The following is a 20,420-nucleotide window of genomic DNA, read 5'->3' as shown; positions in this document are numbered from 1 at the left end:
AGGCAGGACAGGTTTTCCTCCGGGTACTCCTGTTTTTCCTGTCACCTTTCATTCTAGCAACACTCTCCAGTATCATTTCATCTGTTAGTCATTAATCATTGCCCCAGAGGAGTGTGATAGGCTTTGGCAGCCGACACAGTTCCTATCCTCGCCGCTAGATGGGGCTTCATTCATTTTTCCACATTAAAGTTTGCATAAGAAAACTGTAATAACTAATAAATTAAAGTTCTCAAGAACTGTGATTTACATCATTTAAATACTAATCATTGGCATGTGAAGGGATGGAAAATCAATATGCCAATGGGTTAAAAAAAAAGTAAATAATAATTTACAGGGTAATGTGCGACTAGAACAATAGATGGCAGTACTGTATTTTGAATGCAATGAGAGTGAACAGATTTTCAATGTGTTCCAAATATGGCAATGAGTGTTTACTTGGTGTTTCTCTAGTCTGCAGCCTCTCCCCTGTTTCAGTTAGTACTCAGCGTAATGTTTGCATCACGCGCAGAGCAAGAAACAGCTCTTTATTCAGGACTTGATGGGGGAAGCAATCATTTTCTCAAACTTACTCAGGTATCTTGTAATGAGGGTTTGTTTTTTGTACCACCTGAAGACAGAACGATTCATTCACTTCAACAAATAAGAAGACAATTTTTAGGCTGTGGAAAAAACATTTTTCGTCAATTCTCCAGGAGAATAATGTATCAAAGCAAGTGAAGTGTGGAACTTTGATGTGGTAGAATCATAGACAGCAGCTGATGACAGAAAAAAGGGCAGGAAAGTTGATATGTCATTTAGGATCTCAGAGATTCTTACCCCAACTTGTACAATTTTAAAAAAATATATCCTGACAATGTCTGGGTCAGCATATGTGTTTGAAAGTATGTGGTCCAAATGAATTTTGTCAAAAACAATTTTAGATCTAAAATTAATAATGAACACTTGAGGACTTCTGAAACTTCATGCATTGAAGGATTTCACAAAGTCATTTTTCTCACTAACGAGGTTGGAGGTGTGAATTATATATTCCAAACGTACACTGAATTTATAACGACATTTACCTAAAATATTGTTTGTTATGCACATATAACACTATACTGGTTGAAATTGAAAAAAATGCATAGAAATACACTGCTAATTGAATTGCCATATTTATATTTTTAAACTATAGCCCATAGCCATTGGTTCTCCCTTAGTTTGTCAGGTTCGGTAACAGCCGCCCAACCCTTGGCCAGACAGTCGCAGGTAGTACTGTCTACTGTTGCATATGGTAGCAGGACGTACCTGACCTGACAGAAGCAGCCCTTAAGAAGATGCCGCAAAGGAAATCCCCAGGAATCGATGAAGTCAGCATGGACATGATTAAAGCAGCAGGAGTCCAGGGTTTACAGTGGCTACACAGAGTGCTCAATGCAGTTTGGAAAGATGGCAAGATAACTACTGATTGGAGCAAAGGTGTCATTATCCCCCTGTTTAAGAAAGGAAATCACGAAAAATGCTCCAACTACCGCGGAATAACATTCCTTTCTCATGGCTTAAGATTGAGAAAATCTTAGAGAGCAGATTGAGACTCATCTTTGAGCCACAGTTTGAAGAGGAACAGTAGGGCCTCAGGGCTAACAGGACCACAACCGACCTAATCTTCAGTGTCCGTATGTTAATGGAAAAATATTGGGGAAAAGGCAAAGATCTGTTTATGGTTTTCCTTGACATTGAGAAGGCATATGACAGCATTGCAAGAGAGAAGATATGAGAATGCCTGTGAAAAAGGAACATGCCAGAGGGACTGGTGAGGAAAGTTCAGATGCTGTGTGAGAACTGTACCAGCTGTGTGCAATTGGGTGATGGACATTCATCCTGATTGAAGACCGAAAGTGGAGTCCAGCAAGGTAGTGCACTATCCCCATCATGGATGACATAATGAAGAACATCAAGAAAACCTCTGGTGAACTAAATGCAATGGCCTTTGCTGATGATGTTATGATCTGGGAAAAAACTGAGGAACAAGTACAGTCGAGACTCAATGAATGAAAGGTTAAGTTCCATGAGTTCAATCTCAAGATAAGAGAACTCAAAACAGTAGTGATGGCAATAAACAGAGAGAGACTACCAGCAAACATCATGCTAGGAAACCATCCACTAGAAAGTGTGGAAAGCTTTACATACCTCGGCACTGTAATATCTCAAGATACACTAGCCAGAAAGGAGGTAGCAAATAGAATGAAGAAGAGCTCTCACGTTTACCAGCAAGTACAAACACTCCTCTGGGATCCCAAAGAACCAACAAAATCAAAGCTGGTGATGTTCAATCAGTACTTCATACCAATCTTGACCTATGGTATTGAAACCTGCACCCTCATTAAGAAAGACTCATCAAAGTTGCAGGCATCCGAGATGAAGTTCCTTAGGTCCACAATTCAAAAAACCAAACTGGACAAGTTGAGGAATGATGTGATTAGGAAGGAAGCTGGGATTGTTACATCATTGTTAGATCGGATCAGCATATCCAGACTGAGGTGGTTTGGGCACGTAATGAGGATGGAGCCAACAAGGACAGCATATGTTAACTTGGAGCAACATGTGACAGGGAAGCAGATGGTGGGAAGACCATGAACCCACTGGATGGACATCATAAAGATGGACATTGCAGATCGGGGAAGGACAATGGAGGAAGTCATTAACAATAGAACGTATTTAAACATAAGAGTTTCATTTTTGGTCCGTACTGAACTGAGATGGAAGATAGGAAAAACTAGAAAGGTTCCACCTTTTCAATACAAAAATGTTATAGGTTTATTTATAACATGTATTTGCACTTGGGACTAGTTTCGACGCTGTGTTGGCGTCATCATCAGCCAAAAAATGGGAAAATAGGCCAGTGTGTAGGCATTCATATTACACAAGGTGTTACATTAAACAATACAAATCTTGCAAGGAGATAAAAACATGGATGAATATAGAAACAAATGAATCGTTGAGAAAGCAAAAGTTATACATGTTAAAAAATAACCTTAACCACACATCTTGCAGTGCGAAAATATTCTTCTTGAATGATTCCCGAGTATAAAACACATGCGCATACATTTCTGAAGAGCCAGCAGGCAGGACAAAGTAAAGTGAAACCTTAAGGGATCTTCTGAGAAGAGTTCATCATTTTTCTATGTTCCGATTAAATAATGAAGTCTCTCTTGAGTTCCTGATAAACATACACAACAGGAAATTCTCCTTCACTCTCAACAATAGCTATAAAGACCAACGGTAAATTTCATTTTTCAAAGACGTGAAAGCATGATCTTGAACGTGATGTAACTCCTTTCATTTAACCCATTTTTTACACAAGGTGTTACATTAAATAATATATCTCACGAGGAGATAAAAACAGGGACGAATGTAGAAACACATGCACCGTTGAGAGAGCAAAAGTTGTACATATTAAAAATAAGCTTAAACACATAACTTGCAGTGCGAAAATATTTGAATTTGAAAGATTCTTGAATAAAAGACGCACGCGCACACACTTCTAAAGAGCCAGCAGGCAGGAAAAAGTAAGGTGAAACCTTAAGAGTTCTTCTGAGAAGAGTTCATCATACTTTCAATGTTCCGACTAACTAATGAAGTCTCGTTTGAGTTCCTGATAAACATACACAACAGGAAATTAAACAATATACATCTTACAAGGAGATAAAAACAGGGAAAGTTATACATATTAAAAATAGTCTTAACCACACATCTTGCAGTGTGAAAATATTCGTCTTGAATGATTCCTGAATACAAAACACACGCGCATACAATTCCGAAGAGCCAGCAGGCAGGAAAAAGTAAAGTGAAACCTTAAGAGTTCTTCTGAGAAGAGTTCATCATTTTTTCTATGTTCCGACTAGCTAATGAAGTCTCCCTTGAGTTCCTGATAAACATATACAACAGGAAATTCTCCTTCACTTTCAACAATAGCTATAAAGACCAACGGTAAATTTCATTTTAAATATTGTGCAGAGACGTGAAAGCATGATTATGAACATGATATAACTCCTTCATTTAACCCAATTTTTACACAAGGTGTTACATTAAACAATACCCATCTTACGAGGAGATGAAAACAGGGCCGAATGTAGAAACAAATGCATCGTTATGCATATTAAAAATGAGCTTAACCACACAACTTGCAGTGCGAAAATATTTGCCTTGAATGATACCTGAATACAAAAACGCACGCGCACACATTTCTAAAGAGCCAGCAGGCAGGAAAGAGTAAGGTGAAGCCTTAAGAGTTCTTCTGAGAAGAGTTGTATTTTAAATACTGTGTAGAGATGTGAAAGGATGATCTTGAACATGATATAACTTCTTCATTTAACCACCTATGAAAGTCACTCTCTATATTACATAGCTTCAAAAACAACCATTCTGTAGATGCACAAAATAATCTTGTAATCTTCACAGGTCCGGTATTCAGCTCGACAAGAATATAAAATTGGTATTCAGGAATACGTTTTTGAGAGTTTGGAGGTTGACTGTGCCAGTATTTGTGGTGTATTGTTGCAGCATTACGTGTAGGGGGGGGGGCAGGTTTCTGTGATGTTTATTGCGGGACATGAGGCGGAAAAGCTATGTCGCGAGATGAAGAAGAAACAGAGCATGTTGTATAGTTTAGGTCTGGGGAGCGGCCATTGTTGGATTAGGAGGGGGGAGGGGAGGAGTGGTAGGGGAGGAGGAGTGGAAGGAAGGGAAGTATGGAGGGTGATGTGGTGAAAGTGTGTGGCGTGACAAAGTATTATGCGCGTGTGTTTTGTATTCAGGAATCATTCAAGACGAATATTTTCACACTGCAAGATGTGTGGTTAAGACTATTTTTAATATGTATAACTTTCCCTGTTTTTATCTCCTTGTAAGATGTATATTGTTTAATTTCCTGTTGTGTATGTTTATCAGGAACTCAAACGAGACTTCATTAGTTAGTCGGAACATTGAAAGTATGATGAACTCTTCTCAGAAGAACTCTTAAGGTTTCACCTTACTTTTTCCTGCCTGCTGGCTCTTTAGAAGTGTGTGCGCGTGCGTCTTTTATTCAAAAATCTTTCAAATTCAAATATTTTCGCACTGCAAGTTATGTGTTTAAGCTTATTTTTAATATGTACAACTTTTGCTCTCTCAACGGTGCATGTGTTTCTACATTCGTCCCTGTTTTTATCTCCTCGTGAGATATATTATTTAATGTAACACCTTGTGTAAAAAATGGGTTAAATGAAAGGAGTTACATCACGTTCAAGATCATGCTTTCACGTCTTTGAAAAATGAAATTTACCGTTGGTCTTTATAGCTATTGTTGAGAGTGAAGGAGAATTTCCTGTTGTGTATGTTTATCAGGAACTCAAGAGAGACTTCATTATTTAATCGGAACATAGAAAAATGATGAACTCTTCTCAGAAGATCCCTTAAGGTTTCACTTTACTTTGTCCTGCCTGCTGGCTCTTCAGAAATGTGTGCGCATGTGTTTTATACTCAGGAATCATTCAAGAAGAATATTTTCGCACTGCAAGATGTGTGGTTAAGGTTATTTTTTAACATGTATAACTTTTGCTTTCTCAACGATTCATTTGTTTCTATATTCATCCATGTTTTTATCTCCTTGCAAGATTTGTATTGTTTAATGTAACACCTTGTGTAATATGAATGCCTACACACTGGCCTATTTTCCCATTTTTTGGCTGATGATGACGCCAACACAGCGTCGAAACTAGTCCCAAGTGCAAATACATGTTATAAATAAACCTATAACATTTTTGTATTGAAAAGGTGGAACCTTTCTAGTTTTTCCTATCTTCCATTCTCAGTTCAATACGGACCAAATATGAAACTCTTATGTTTAAATGAAGCAGCCAACCAGGCAAAGTCGGTAGCCTATCAATACTTGGGCTTAAAAATCAAAATTGGGAAAATAGGCAAGGATATAGTATTCATCAAACAATGCATTACACAGAATTTAACCCCTAATTTTTTGAAAGGCGTCACGAAACAACGTTTCGTCCCTCCCCATCAACAGGATGTTCAGGTTAGGACAAACAAACTTTGGTTAGAAAATGAACTAAAATTTCTCTATAAGAAAAAGTCGTTTTTAAATCATCGATTATATGAAACTCACTTAGAGGCAGCCACCTTACTCTCAAATGCTCAATGGAATCTTTTTCAAGACGAAGTCCAACTCAAGTTGTTCAATATTTTGTCCAAAAAACAGACAACACTAGAGAAAAAACTTGAAGCACTTAAAAATAAGGTAAAACACAGCAACTCCCCTCCAAAACCGAACAGCAAGCCTAACCTCGCTAATGACACTCTACAACAATTCCACCCACCAGTAATTAATCTTTCCACCACCAACTTAGATGAGGACGATATAAGAATTCTTTCGAAATGTCCAAAGCACAACTGGCCTTGTTTCAACTCGGCCCTTACAGCCTCCAAACTCGTAGTTGAATCAGAAGTTGCTATCAGCAAAATGCCACATGAACTACAAGACGAACTCAGAATGGATATAAAAAAACAATTAAACAAAAGTTTTTTCTCAAATAATCGCACTGCGACCCCTATCACCAAAATCAACAAAGATTCCCTTACTGAAAGAAAACAAATTCTCAATCTTAAAAAGAAAGTCAAAGACAACCACCTCATCATTACAAAGGCCGACAAAGGCAACACAACAGTCATTATGGATAAAACAGATTACATTCAAAAAACCAAAACTTTCTTAGATAATGACTCCTTTTCGATAGTTAAGAAGGACCCAACACAATCAATTCAAAGGCAACTGAAACAAATTCTAAAAAGCACATCTTTTCTCCTCACTGAGCAAGAAAAACAAAAGTTAATTACCATGAACCCAGGCCTACCAACAGCTAAAGCACTACCCAAAATCCACAAAACCGGTGTCCCTATTCGACCCATAATAAACTACAGACCAAGCCCCTTATATAAATTATCGCAGTTTATCCAACAATTTCTTAATAAACATTATAAATTCTCATCAAATAAATCTATCAGGAACACTATAGAATTAGTGAACAAACTAAACAGTTTCAAGCTTCAACCATATCATTCAATGCACTCCTTTGATATAGTCAACATGTATCCCAGTATAAAAACCAACTCATTATTCCCGATCATCGAAAAGAACTTACTTGCCAACAATCAACTAAGTAAACTAGAAGTTCAAGACTTTATGACCATACTAAGACTACTAATTAACAATAACTACTTCACATTCGATAAGATCATTTACAAACAAGATGGTTTGGCTATGGGTTCACCAGCCTCAGGAATTTTAGCAGAGATCTACCTTGATTTCCTAGAGCACACCGCCATCGACAATAACATCAAATTTGCTAATATCCAATTCTGGGCGAGGTACGTAGATGACACATTTATAATCCTAGATGAACGCTCCATAGACGCACCATCCACCCTCAAAAACCTTAATAACATTGATCATGACATTAAATTTACCTTAGAATCAAAGACAAACAACTCCATCAACTTCCTAGACCTAACAATCAATAGGCACCCCTCTTCGTTCACATATAGTATCTATAGAAAGCCCACTCAAACGGCCACTACTATAAGAAATGACTCACTACACCCCCAAACACACAAAGCGGCTACATATAATAGCTTAGTAGACCGAGCATTCAAAATTCCGATGTCAAGAAAAAACTTAAATAAAGAATTGAAGACCATCCGCTCTATAGCAAAATTCAATGGATATAATGAATCCTTTATTGAAAGAATAATCAATAAATTCAGACACCGCCCAAAAACCACCCTAATAAAAGACAATACTAGCACTGCCACGTTTTCCACATTTACCTTCAATAAAGAAATTTACAACGTCACTAACGTCCTTAAAAAACACAACGTTAAAATAGCCTTTCGTACTAACAATAGAAACACAGAGATTCTACACAACTCTTCATCAATACATAAAAGTAGTCCTTTTTCTAAATCAGGTGTATATAGGTTTTCTTGCCAAGACTGCAAAAGTTCTTACCTAGGGCAAACAGGACGCAGCTTTAAAATCAGATATGCAGAACATGTCAATGCCATAAAACACAACCGTTTTTCCGCAGTAGGCCTACATATAAAAGAATTTAAGCACAATTTTACTGAAATAAATCAAGATCTTGAGGTACTAGATATTCTAAACAAAGGTTCTCTCCTAGACGTCACTGAAAACCTCTATATTCATTTAGACCCATATTTCAATCCCAACCTAAACTTAAATGATATCTCAGAGAAACCAAAGATCCTATTCGACTTTCTCATTGAATTTTTCAAAAACATGAATATCCCGAAAAACAGATCGGTCTTTCAGATTATGCATAATACTTTGTCACGCCACACACTTTCACCACATCACCCTCCATACTTCCCTTCCTTCCACTCCTCCTCCCCTACCACTCCTCCCCTCCCCCCTCCTAATCCAACAATGGCCGCTCCCCAGACCTAAACTATACAACACGTTCTGTTTCTTCTTCATCTCGCGACATAGCTTTTCCGCCTCATGTCCCGCAATAAACATCACAGAAACCTGCCCCCCCCCTACACGTAATGCTGCAACAATACACCACAAATACTGGCACAGTCAACCTCCAAACTCTCAAAAACGTATTCCTGAATACCAATTTTATATTCTTGTCGAGCTGAATACCGGACCTGTGAAGATTACAAGATTATTTTGTGCATCTACAGAATGGTTGTTTTTGAAGCTATGTAACATAGAGAGTGACTTTCATAGGTGGTTAAATGAAGAAGTTATATCATGTTCAAGATCATCCTTTCACATCTCTACACAGTATTTAAAATACAACTCTTCTCAGAAGAACTCTTAAGGCTTCACCTTACTCTTTCCTGCCTGCTGGCTCTTTAGAAATGTGTGCGCGTGCGTTTTTGTATTCAGGTATCATTCAAGGCAAATATTTTCGCACTGCAAGTTGTGTGGTTAAGCTCATTTTTAATATGCATAACGATGCATTTGTTTCTACATTCGGCCCTGTTTTCATCTCCTCGTAAGATGGGTATTGTTTAATGTAACACCTTGTGTAAAAATTGGGTTAAATGAAGGAGTTATATCATGTTCATAATCATGCTTTCACGTCTCTGCACAATATTTAAAATGAAATTTACCGTTGGTCTTTATAGCTATTGTTGAAAGTGAAGGAGAATTTCCTGTTGTATATGTTTATCAGGAACTCAAGGGAGACTTCATTAGCTAGTCGGAACATAGAAAAAATGATGAACTCTTCTCAGAAGAACTCTTAAGGTTTCACTTTACTTTTTCCTGCCTGCTGGCTCTTCGGAATTGTATGCGCGTGTGTTTTGTATTCAGGAATCATTCAAGACGAATATTTTCACACTGCAAGATGTGTGGTTAAGACTATTTTTAATATGTATAACTTTCCCTGTTTTTATCTCCTTGTAAGATGTATATTGTTTAATTTCCTGTTGTGTATGTTTATCAGGAACTCAAACGAGACTTCATTAGTTAGTCGGAACATTGAAAGTATGATGAACTCTTCTCAGAAGAACTCTTAAGGTTTCACCTTACTTTTTCCTGCCTGCTGGCTCTTTAGAAGTGTGTGCGCGTGCGTCTTTTATTCAAGAATCTTTCAAATTCAAATATTTTCGCACTGCAAGTTATGTGTTTAAGCTTATTTTTAATATGTACAACTTTTGCTCTCTCAACGGTGCATGTGTTTCTACATTCGTCCCTGTTTTTATCTCCTCGTGAGATATATTATTTAATGTAACACCTTGTGTAAAAAATGGGTTAAATGAAAGGAGTTACATCACGTTCAAGATCATGCTTTCACGTCTTTGAAAAATGAAATTTACCGTTGGTCTTTATAGCTATTGTTGAGAGTGAAGGAGAATTTCCTGTTGTGTATGTTTATCAGGAACTCAAGAGAGACTTCATTATTTAATCGGAACATAGAAAAATGATGAACTCTTCTCAGAAGATCCCTTAAGGTTTCACTTTACTTTGTCCTGCCTGCTGGCTCTTCAGAAATGTGTGCGCATGTGTTTTATACTCAGGAATCATTCAAGAAGAATATTTTCGCACTGCAAGATGTGTGGTTAAGGTTATTTTTTAACATGTATAACTTTTGCTTTCTCAACGATTCATTTGTTTCTATATTCATCCATGTTTTTATCTCCTTGCAAGATTTGTATTGTTTAATGTAACACCTTGTGTAATATGAATGCCTACACACTGGCCTATTTTCCCATTTTTTGGCTGATGATGACGCCAACACAGCGTCGAAACTAGTCCCAAGTGCAAATACATGTTATAAATAAACCTATAACATTTTTGTATTGAAAAGGTGGAACCTTTCTAATAGAACGTATCTCAATAAGACAGAATGGAAGAGGCTCGCCAGCCATACCCGGGAAACTGGAATTGTAAAATGATGATGATGATGATGATGATGATACTTTCAAACCAGCAGCTGTCTTCGGACTCCATTCATTACAATATTACCATCAACCGGGACCATTGGAAAACGTAATTGAAGACCCCTGCTCTCAACTACTTGTTTGATTGTTCAGTTTTGTCGACATAATATGCCAGCAAGCAGTTACAATGATGAGGAAATTAATAACTCACCATCTTAGAAATCTAGTTAATTCTTCTCAGTAGGAGGGCGTGCCTTTCCATGAGTCGCTTTGTCAGCTGATGCAGCAGGTCTACATTATGTGTAGTACACAGCACCACATTCACTGTGCATTAACAGTCATCATCACTTCATTCAATCCCATCACAAAACTTGTCACGATATGCTGGCGACTGTCAGCTAAACATAACGTGGCACAGTGTCTTCTCTGACCTCCCTTGATTAACTCATGTTCTCTTCTCTTTTGTTTGACCAATATCCTGTTTCTTTGATGATTCCTATGAGAGTTAGAAGGTGAATCATTGCCATCATCTTCCAACATGGAGCCCAGTGTTATGATGACCTGGGTTGCCACCCCAATACCATCTTGGCACAGTGACTTCCATCTCTCCAGTTAGCGTGGCTCTACCCTGGAACATGTCAGTCATGCGTGTTCTTCAATAGTAGAGTGTAGGCCTCTGGACCCCAAGATAGCCGGTTCAAACCCAAATCAGGTAGTCAGATTTTTGAAGGGCAGAGAAAATTTCATTTGACGTTCCATGTCGTGTAATGTCGGCATGTAAAATATCTCTGGTGACACATTTGGTGTTCAAGCAACAAAATTCATTAAAACTGAGATAAGATGCCTAAGAGAGATTCGGTTTCTCTGCCATGACAAGCAAGCAGCCAGATGGTGTCAGGCTATATGATTTGTCTGTTTGATATTTATGCTGTTATGCTCCTTCCTATGGCCCATTTCTCTCGTGGGTCATTGCCTGCTACCAGTCACCACTTGCAAGGCCTCCTGGTTATCTTTCCTGTTCACTTATCTGTAATTACTTCCTTACCGAGCTCGACAGCTGCAGTCGCTTAAGTGCGGCCAGTATCCAGTATTCGGGAGATAGTAGGTTCGAACCCCACTGTCGGCAGCCCTGAAGATGGTTTTCCGTGGTTTCCCATTTTCACACCAGGCAAATGCTGGGGCTGTACCTTAATTAAGGCCACGGCCGCTTCCTTCCCACTCCTAGCCCCTCCCTGTCCCATCGTCGCCATAAGACCTATCTGTGTCGGTGCGACGTAAAGCAACAAGCAAAAAAAAAAATTACTTCCTTGGAAATCTGTTTTCTCCCATTCCCATCATGCACCATACCACTTCAATTCACTGGTTTCTATTCTGTCCTGTATCTTTGAAATTCCAACCTCTTTCTTTGTTTGTGATTCTATCCTTTCTTGTCTTCCCTGCTGCTTCATGTATCATAACTTGTGGAACACCGTGTACCCCTCCTTGGTTATATTTCCCTCATCTATTATTACACTTCCCAAGTATTTGAAACTTTTCTCAACTTTATTTCATTTCCTTGCTGTCATCGGCAGTTACTCGTTTCCCAATTTACACATTTCTTGGCTAATAGTTCACTTCAATTCACAGCAGTTTGTGTTGAAACTTCCGGTGACTGTTTTACTTCCCTTAACAACAGTGTGGTCTTCTCTTATTAATGACAGGTTGCACCAGCAGAATTAGAGGAGCTGCTGAGATCCCATCCGCAGGTAACAGATGCAGCGGTCATAGGAGTCCCAGACGAACGAGCAGGGCAAGTTCCACGGGCTGTGATTGTACCGAAGAAACCGGGAAGTTTGACGGAACAAGAGGTGAAGCAGTTTGTAGCAGAGAGAGTGTCGGACCACAAACATCTCGCAGGAGGTGTCGTCTTTGTGGAGAGCATCCCCAAGAGTGCAGCCGGCAAGATTCTCCGCCGCCAGCTTGTTGGGATCTAGTGCAACGTGCACGGTTGTAATAATTTAAAGAAACTTTTTATATTTTTATAAAATATTATCAAGTGTGGTGATTTTTCACAATACTGATATTATGCAAAATGAAACAACATATCAAATGGAAAGTTTACTGAAAATGAAAAACCCACATTTTTTTCTTTATTTTTCTAAATTTTCATTCTAGAAACTTAAATTGAGAAGTTTGTGCATCCTTGGAAAGTCATGCCCAGTTTGGGCTTGTAGCCTTGGAGCTTGTGCATCCTTGGAATGCCATGCCCAATTTGGGCAAGTAGCTCGGTAATGAAGTTGGAGTAGATGCTGGAAATATATTCAGTGTCACTGATATATGACTTAAGTTAATTTGTATGTTTTATTCTGACTTTACATCTATTTTTTCCTGTTATGCTTTAGATATATCAATTTAAAATAAAAGTGCATAATTTTATCATAGTTAATGCATTTTTATTTTATTATTCTGTATGAATGCAATTTTAATATCACAGTAATATTCTCAAATTGTGTTTTTCTTCAGAACACCAAATTAAAAATGTACGAAAAGCTGAAAATCACCACACCTAGGGATAGTGTAATCTTTAATACTTGCCAATGTTTTCTTGCAAGGATTATTTGACAGTAGTAGTGGTGCACTATGCTATTTGGTTCATTTAGCTGTGAGCTTGCGTTGGCAGTCTTCAAGATGACAGACCCAGCCAGCGGCTATATGATGAAGATCCTCTCTGATTACATCATCCAACCGTAATGTAAAGTGCTGCTGTCAAGCAATATGCTACCACTTGCCAGTATTGGACTCTCTTACTTCAGAGACTTAGCAAGCGACTATGACATGGTTAGAGCATAAGGAGGGAAATAAACTTTCTTGTGATAATCAGGGACTCATTAACAACACAAGGCATACAGAAATATGTAATATACTGTTTTATCTTCTATCTGTAATTATCAACATCAGTGGCACAGTGATTCTCATCCTTTCTGGGGATAAATGTGATGATTCCAATTAACTTTGATGGTGTTGATTCCTAAAAGCAGTCATTTGAATTTGAAGTATTTGGGATTGGTTCTCTGCCAGATGCACAGGTGAAGTGGTTCCATCGAACATTTACATCCAGCAGCATTGTACAGGATAGTGTGTTGATCTAACAACTCCTACATGTAATGGTCCATGTCAGAAACCAGGAGTTCAGTATGGCTCGAATACCTCAGCAAGTGCAAGAAACTGTGCGAAGATGCACCATGAGGGTGGCTCGATGCTCTGAAGAATGACTGAGCATAGCAGCAGACTCCACAATAAAGCTGAAGAAACATGATGACTCTAGCACGTTCATTTGTGACCCTGTACATGGGCAATATGGCCCACATTCCCGAACTAGAGGTCACTTTCATTGTACTTTTGATTACTTTTATTATTAATTTTCCATGCCAACAAAATACCAATCTTGTTTATTGTTGCTCAAACTGTGATATTTTTAAGAATAAATTTCTTTCCTTGTACTCAAGTGTACATCTCATTTCTAGCTGTACGAGGAACGCCCATTATTACCTATCTTGGAGACCATGGATTTACGCAAGGTATGTACAGTCCATGCTTGGAATGTGTGCAGAGAGAGAGGTTATTAAGGTTTTTAAATTGAACTATTTGTTTATTCATAACAGAAGACAAGTTGCATATCACCTTTAATACAGCCAGGAAAAGAGGAGTGAATGATCTTAGTGTTGTGGCAGGCGAAGACCCTCGCTGCTGGTACTCCTTCCCACATCATAGGTCAGCTCTCTGTACCATGGGACCATGTGAATTCCCATGATGACTAGAAGTTCTGGCAGATTGCACACACTCTACTGATTATTGGTGCACTTCAAAATTAAATTGAATGGTCTGAACGGTTCCCATGAAGGGAGTAAAGAAATGTGGTTATACCCTGTAGAAGGTCAATAGAATCTATCATGAACATTTCTTTATTATAACTGCACTTATGAAAATAAAGAGATTATTCTCGTTTGAATATTAATGGAATCAAATGGGCACACTCACAAGCAAAATTCACTTGACACATTTAAAATATTTTCAAAACAAACATTTCACTTTGCACAGTTTTGAAAATAAATCATTCACTTGGCACAGTTTAAAATAAATTCAAAGCAATGATTCATTTGTGAATTTCACAGTACAGGAAGCAAGAGGACAGAAATATGTAAGAAGTTTTGTTATATCCTACTATTGTCAGAATTATTTACAAGTCAGTGAGACTACATGTTAAGTACACTCGTATGAACTTAGTTCCGTTCACACGCTATTGTAACATGATACTTGATATTTACACAATGTGAATTTAGTTCCTTTCACACGTGATAATATGTGGTACTTATTTATGAAGGTAAATAGCGGTTTGTTCACTGAGATTTCTTTGTTATATCTAATACTACAGATAGTATTGTCATGACATTCAATCACTTATATGAGAAAGTAATTTCTCTTTACTGAAGCTACTAGGATAAGTCTATTAAACTCCTATGTAGTAGAAAGTTAATCAGTTTTCGAGCTGTATTTACGAACTTCTAGTCTTATGCACTCTCTTAAAGACTGAGTCGCTGGGCTGAGTGGCTCAGACGGTTGAGGTGCTGGCCTTCTGACCTCAACTTGGCAGGTTCGATCCTGGCTCAGTCCAGTGGTATTTCAAGGTACTCAAATATGTCAGCCTCGTATTGGTAGATTTACTGGCATGTAAAAGAACTCCTGCGGGACAAAATTCTGGCATGTCGGCATCTCCGAAAACCATAAAAATAGTTGGTGGGACATAAAGCAAATAACAACATTATTATTAAAGACCGAGTCAACATCTCCACTTGAAGAAAGAAAGGCTTTGAATTACACTTGGAAATACAAGTCCTAAGATTAGCACTCGACATTCAACTAAGTTTGAATTCACAGCTCCAAAATCTAAGTTCAGTAGCACAGTCCTAATATACCAGTAACTTGAAAAATGCAAGTCTGACGTACACTGCTCGGAATATGAACTGATAGAAAATATTCAGTCACCTTTATACAACGGATTTCTATCGAAATTCACAGTAATACACTTGTAGAATTCCATCGTAGACAGTTCTACAGTCAGCCAGCACGGCTAGGGTGTGGAGTCACACACACTGTCTATCAGGTCGCCTGGTTCACAATTTATACAAAATCAGCTGGTCGCATCACGAGATTTCCCTATAACTTCAACTAAAATTAAAATGACAATAGTTCCACCTTTTCAATACAAATTCAAGTAATGTGGGTTAGGGGAGAGTGGGGCAGTTTCATACACATTTTACCTATTAACACTTAAGAAGATTTAGTGGCTGTATTTCACAACCTAAATGGCTAAAATCTAGTGTTACACAAACATTGTCATATTAGAAACAAGCTGGACTTGCATAATTACTTATTTAGTTAATTCCTATAAAACAATTTAAAAATATTTATAAACATGTAATTTGTATGAAAGTACCCCAACATGGGGCAGTATCATACATTGCAGGGGCACATTCATACATGTTCTACAATATTGACAAAACATGCTTTTACACATACAGAAACACCACTAGCCTATCCTAAATTGAATTCAGTCAGATCTAAAGAAAAAGTTAAGGACATTGCTCGAACTGTTCCTCCAATCTTGGTAGGCTGTGGAAGTTATAAATTTCACTGACATCTTTCTTTTCAAGGAAAACAAATTTCTTTATATCATATGTATGCAAAAAGTATATGAGAAACTCTGAATCATTAATTTTCTCATCAACTTAACCAACAAAGTACAGTATTTCTTTGTTCTTTTTGTTGCAAACTTAACCAGAATGAAGTCATTAAGCTCAATATCACTGTTGTTATCAAGCAGCAGTAAGTCAACATCTTGGCACTAAACTCAAGTTCACTTTCACCACTTGTTACAGCAACACTTTCTTCACTGCTTGAAGAATCGAGGCCTACAGATTTCCTTGCCAGATTTAAATAATTTCCATCTAGGGAAATTCAAGGATGTCTTCTTGTTTGGCTTTCTTTTCTTTCGATTCTTCAGCTTCTTCATTTCTTCCAATTTTTCTTTTTCAGGAGTGGTAGTCAGAATTCTTGACTTTCCTTTAGCTCTTCCAGCAGCTTTGTGTTCTAGGCTTTGCTTTGGGGTAAGGGTGGATATATTCTGGTGTAATTGTAGGTTTTTGAGGGTTTCCTTTGGAATCTGGTGTTGGAGTGGAAGTGGGAGAAGCTGAAGTGGGTATGTTGTTGGATGGTTCTTGGACATGACTTTCTTGCAACTGAAGGTGTAGATAATCCCATTAAATTTTCCTCATGAAGGACAGGATCTGAAGATGTAGAAGGTTTTGTGCAGTCCTGTGCGATCTGTTGTCAAAGATGGAGTAAAGTTTTTGTCAGTAAGGACAAAATGACTTGGGGGCCGAAGTCCGGTCTTCCTGAATGCAGACACAATGTTGTTCTTGGAAAATGACTGACTGAATGGTGCATTTGTCAGTTCTGGTATGTTATAAATTGATATGGTCGTTCCTGGATTTTCATAGATCCATGTATTAAATGCTTGCCTGCATCTGGTCTTAAATGGACCGAAGATCCCTATGTCTAGTGGCTGGAGCCTATAAGTGCAGTGAGGCAGAAATGTTAGAAACTATAGTTCAGTCATGAAAATGGTATGGTCAGGAACAGTGGCTTTCATGTTTGTCGAACAAGACAAGTACGGGATCATCCTTAGAAGACTTGCATATCTTTTGGAGATGATTGATGATTTCAAGAAAAGATGTTCCTGTAATCCAGCTACTAGGGTTTGAAAGGCCTAAACTGACTTTAGAGTCCCAATGAGAAAAATGATCTTGGAATTTTACACGGGGAAATACGTATGCTGGTGGATACGCATTCCCTGCATCATCAACGATTCCCACAAAAGTTACAAGTTGCCCTCGCTCGGAAGACACTGTCTGACCAACCTACTTTGCTCCAGTCTTGGCTAGGACTTTGGGGGCAGGAATTACAGTGGTTACCCCACTTTCACCAACGTTTATTATTCTGTCTGGAGCAAAATTGTATTTTGCAAAGAGGAGCTCATAGTTATCAAAGAACATTGAAATATTTGCTTGGTTGAAAAGTGATGCTCTTGCAAGACTAGTATTCTCAGGTTTTCTCAATGATAAAATTGGATGTCACTTCATAAAACTAAGCATCCACTTTTTCCCAGCACATTTATTCAACCCCCAAGAAGGTGGAATTTCAGTCCCCAAGCCCAAAGCATAGTCATATGCGAAGTCCCTAGTTTGCTGGTATTTTTTTGCTAGTTGCTTTACGTCGCACCGACACAGATAGGTCTTATGGCGACGATGGGACAGGAAAGGTCTACGAGTGGGAATAAAGTGGCCGTGGTGTGAAAATGGGAAACCACGGAAAACCATTTTCAGGGCTGCCGATAGTGGGGTTCAAACCTACTATCTCCCGAATACTGGACACTGGCCACACTTAAGCGACTGCAGCTATCGAGCTTGGTAGTTTGCTGGTATCTCAAAGCATACTGCATCTGTGAACAGTTGAGCAAGTATTGCTCCAGTTCAGTTTATTTTTCTGCAGTGAAAATCTGATGGGTGGCATATTTTGACTGAGATCTTATCAATGCAGATAGATATACAGGTCTATCTTGCATCTGTAAATTTGGCATTTCTGAATTATCACTGTCACTTGTACTGTTGTTAATTTCAGTGTCCTGCTCAATGCTTTGGGATACAGCAGCATTAGTTTTATTTGTAGTTTTTAATAATTTGATGCAGTACTGCAATGTTGCAAAATGGAAACCATGTAAATTAGCTACAGTTCTAATTGAACCATTTCCACTGAAAAGATCATTTAATGCATTAGCCACAGCTTCTTCACTGATATCCACTCTATTAGTTTTTCTTGTAATTGCGCACCATAACTGCAAAGAGATATAACAGAATTATTTATTAGAAGTTGATAGGACTACTTTTAATGCTACTTTAGCTTTACAGTATTTGGATATGAACTTGTGTTTTACTGATATGTGGGTAGAAGTGATAAAAATCATTGTTGTCCGTATTGAAGATACTGAATGTAGGATGCTAAATGGTTTATTCTGTCACCTATTCAATACATATGTGACAATAGGTGACAAAATAAACCATTTAGCATCCTACATGTGGCTAGAATGCAATTAATAATTAGAAGACATTTAAATTATATCCTTTTTGCTTTAAAAACAGATATAAGGGGGGGGGGGTATGAAAGTGCCCCAAACCATTGTAGGCAGTTATTTTACTAATCTCGCCGTGTGGCTTTTTGTAGGTTATGGGGACTACTGTAACTTACACGTAAGTTGCAGGGAAGAGCGTAGTAATATCAAATACCGTACAGTACGTAGAGTCTCTACTGTATTTGGTAATATGTGAAACCTATTTCAGAATCAAACAGAGTGAATAAAGAGACTTACTTAGGCTCCGGTAAAGAAGTAGGGGACTGGAAATAATAATAATAATATTGCATTGAAAATTACTCACTTGTGTTCAGGGGCCTATTCCACGAACGAACTTTGCAACTTTTCACTTTTCACTTTTCAGTTCAGATTTTGTTCCACCATCACTTTTCAGATTTAACTTGCAAAGTGAAAAGTGAAAAGTTAGGAATCTTTTCACTTTTCAAGCCTGTTATGTTCCTCCATTGGTACAGAAATGCAAAGTGCAAAGAAATGAAGTGAAAAGTTTTCATAAATCTTGCAAAGAGATGATTCCCTTTTCATATGTTAATTAACAAGTATGTACACTAGTTTCTCGGCGTAGAATTTGGTTTAGTGATATAAACACGTTACGACGTGAGCTTTTATTAGCATCAAGTGAGGGCAGTGATGAAGAATCCAATAAGAGAACGTACAAAGACGAGATTAATTTTCATAACCTCACTTCGACGGACTTTCGCGAGTGATTTCGTATTACCCCAACACAGGCTCATTATATTCTTGAAATGATCGGACATTTATTGAAACATGTAACAAAAAGAAGTCAATCCCTTTCCGGAAAAGAACAAATTCTTATATGCTTACATTGGTTAATAAATGGTGCCCAGCTGCACGGTGTAACACCAATGCATGTGACATCAAAACAATTATTTGCGAACTGTTACCAAAGTCGTAGATGTTATAGTAAATGTAATATTTCCTAACAGTACGTTGGCCTGATAATCCACTCAATATAGCGACGGCATTTCTAATGAAGGGTGAATTTCCTTCTGTGTGTGAATGTGTTGACGGCAGCCTACTCTCGTTAATATTGATGTGTCATAATTTGAGAGGTTATCTTTAAAGTTGTCGAAAAAGTATGTCACGTTTCTCCTTGACAACTTCCAGCACAGCCAGCTACTTGTAATAACCTTTTTTCCTATCATAAAAACGTAAACTGTACGACAATTATACCGTCAAATTCGCCGCGAAAAGTAAAGCATTAAAATCGTAGAGTATTAGGCCTATACAGTTTGCTCATGGAATAAACTCAATCGTATCACTCATTCGCAAAGACTTTTCACTTAGCGAAAAAATTGAAAAGTACAACCTAGACCATGGTGGAACAGAAAGACTTCGCACTTTGCAAAATTTGAAAAGTGAAAAGTGCAAGTTGAAAAGTTGCTAAGTTCGTTCGTGGAACAGGCCCCAGGACTCTATTTTGAATATTATTAGGTCCCGAAATGTGGCATTCTTAGTGATTTTGTCGGTAATATTGGTAATAATTGCACACATTAAGTATAAAGATGTGTTCATGATAGCCATCTTTGTTTTTTTGTTTTTGTTTTTTCGAGAGGTTATGGGCTCTATTATTTCACCCAGCCACTACACTTATTATCGTGATATTACACTTATAATGCGAAATCACACGCAATTAGTCCACTACGAAGGTCACACGCAATTAGTCCACTACGAAGGTCACACGCAATGAATTTCACTACGAAGGTCTCAAGAA

At 38.0% G+C, this 20,420-nt stretch overlaps 1 protein-coding gene across 7 annotated transcripts in view; it reads left to right on the top strand.

Moving 5' to 3' along the window:
* Positions 1–14,429, top strand: part of LOC136883343 (uncharacterized) — a 169,713-nt gene extending 155,284 nt beyond the window's left edge. For 6 of the 7 annotated variants that reach the window (XM_067155588.2, XM_067155591.2, XM_067155587.2 and 3 more), the window contains one exon: positions 12,144–13,922. In XM_067155588.2, coding sequence (XP_067011689.2) covers positions 12,144–12,416 — 273 coding nt within the window. In that variant the 3' untranslated portion in view covers positions 12,417–13,922. Of the gene's footprint in view, positions 1–12,143; positions 13,923–13,946; positions 14,001–14,084 lie in introns of those variants that run through there. The other variant, XR_010861241.2, reaches the window with a different exon arrangement.
* Positions 14,430–20,420: the final 5,991 nt, after the last annotated feature.

Source organism: Anabrus simplex, chromosome 11 (assembly GCF_040414725.1).
Source record: "Anabrus simplex isolate iqAnaSimp1 chromosome 11, ASM4041472v1, whole genome shotgun sequence".
In the NCBI taxonomy this organism is placed as follows: Eukaryota; Metazoa; Arthropoda; class Insecta; order Orthoptera; family Tettigoniidae; genus Anabrus; species Anabrus simplex.
The sequence above is the reverse complement of the archived record's forward strand: the minus strand, read 5'-3'. Positions and strand labels throughout refer to the sequence as shown.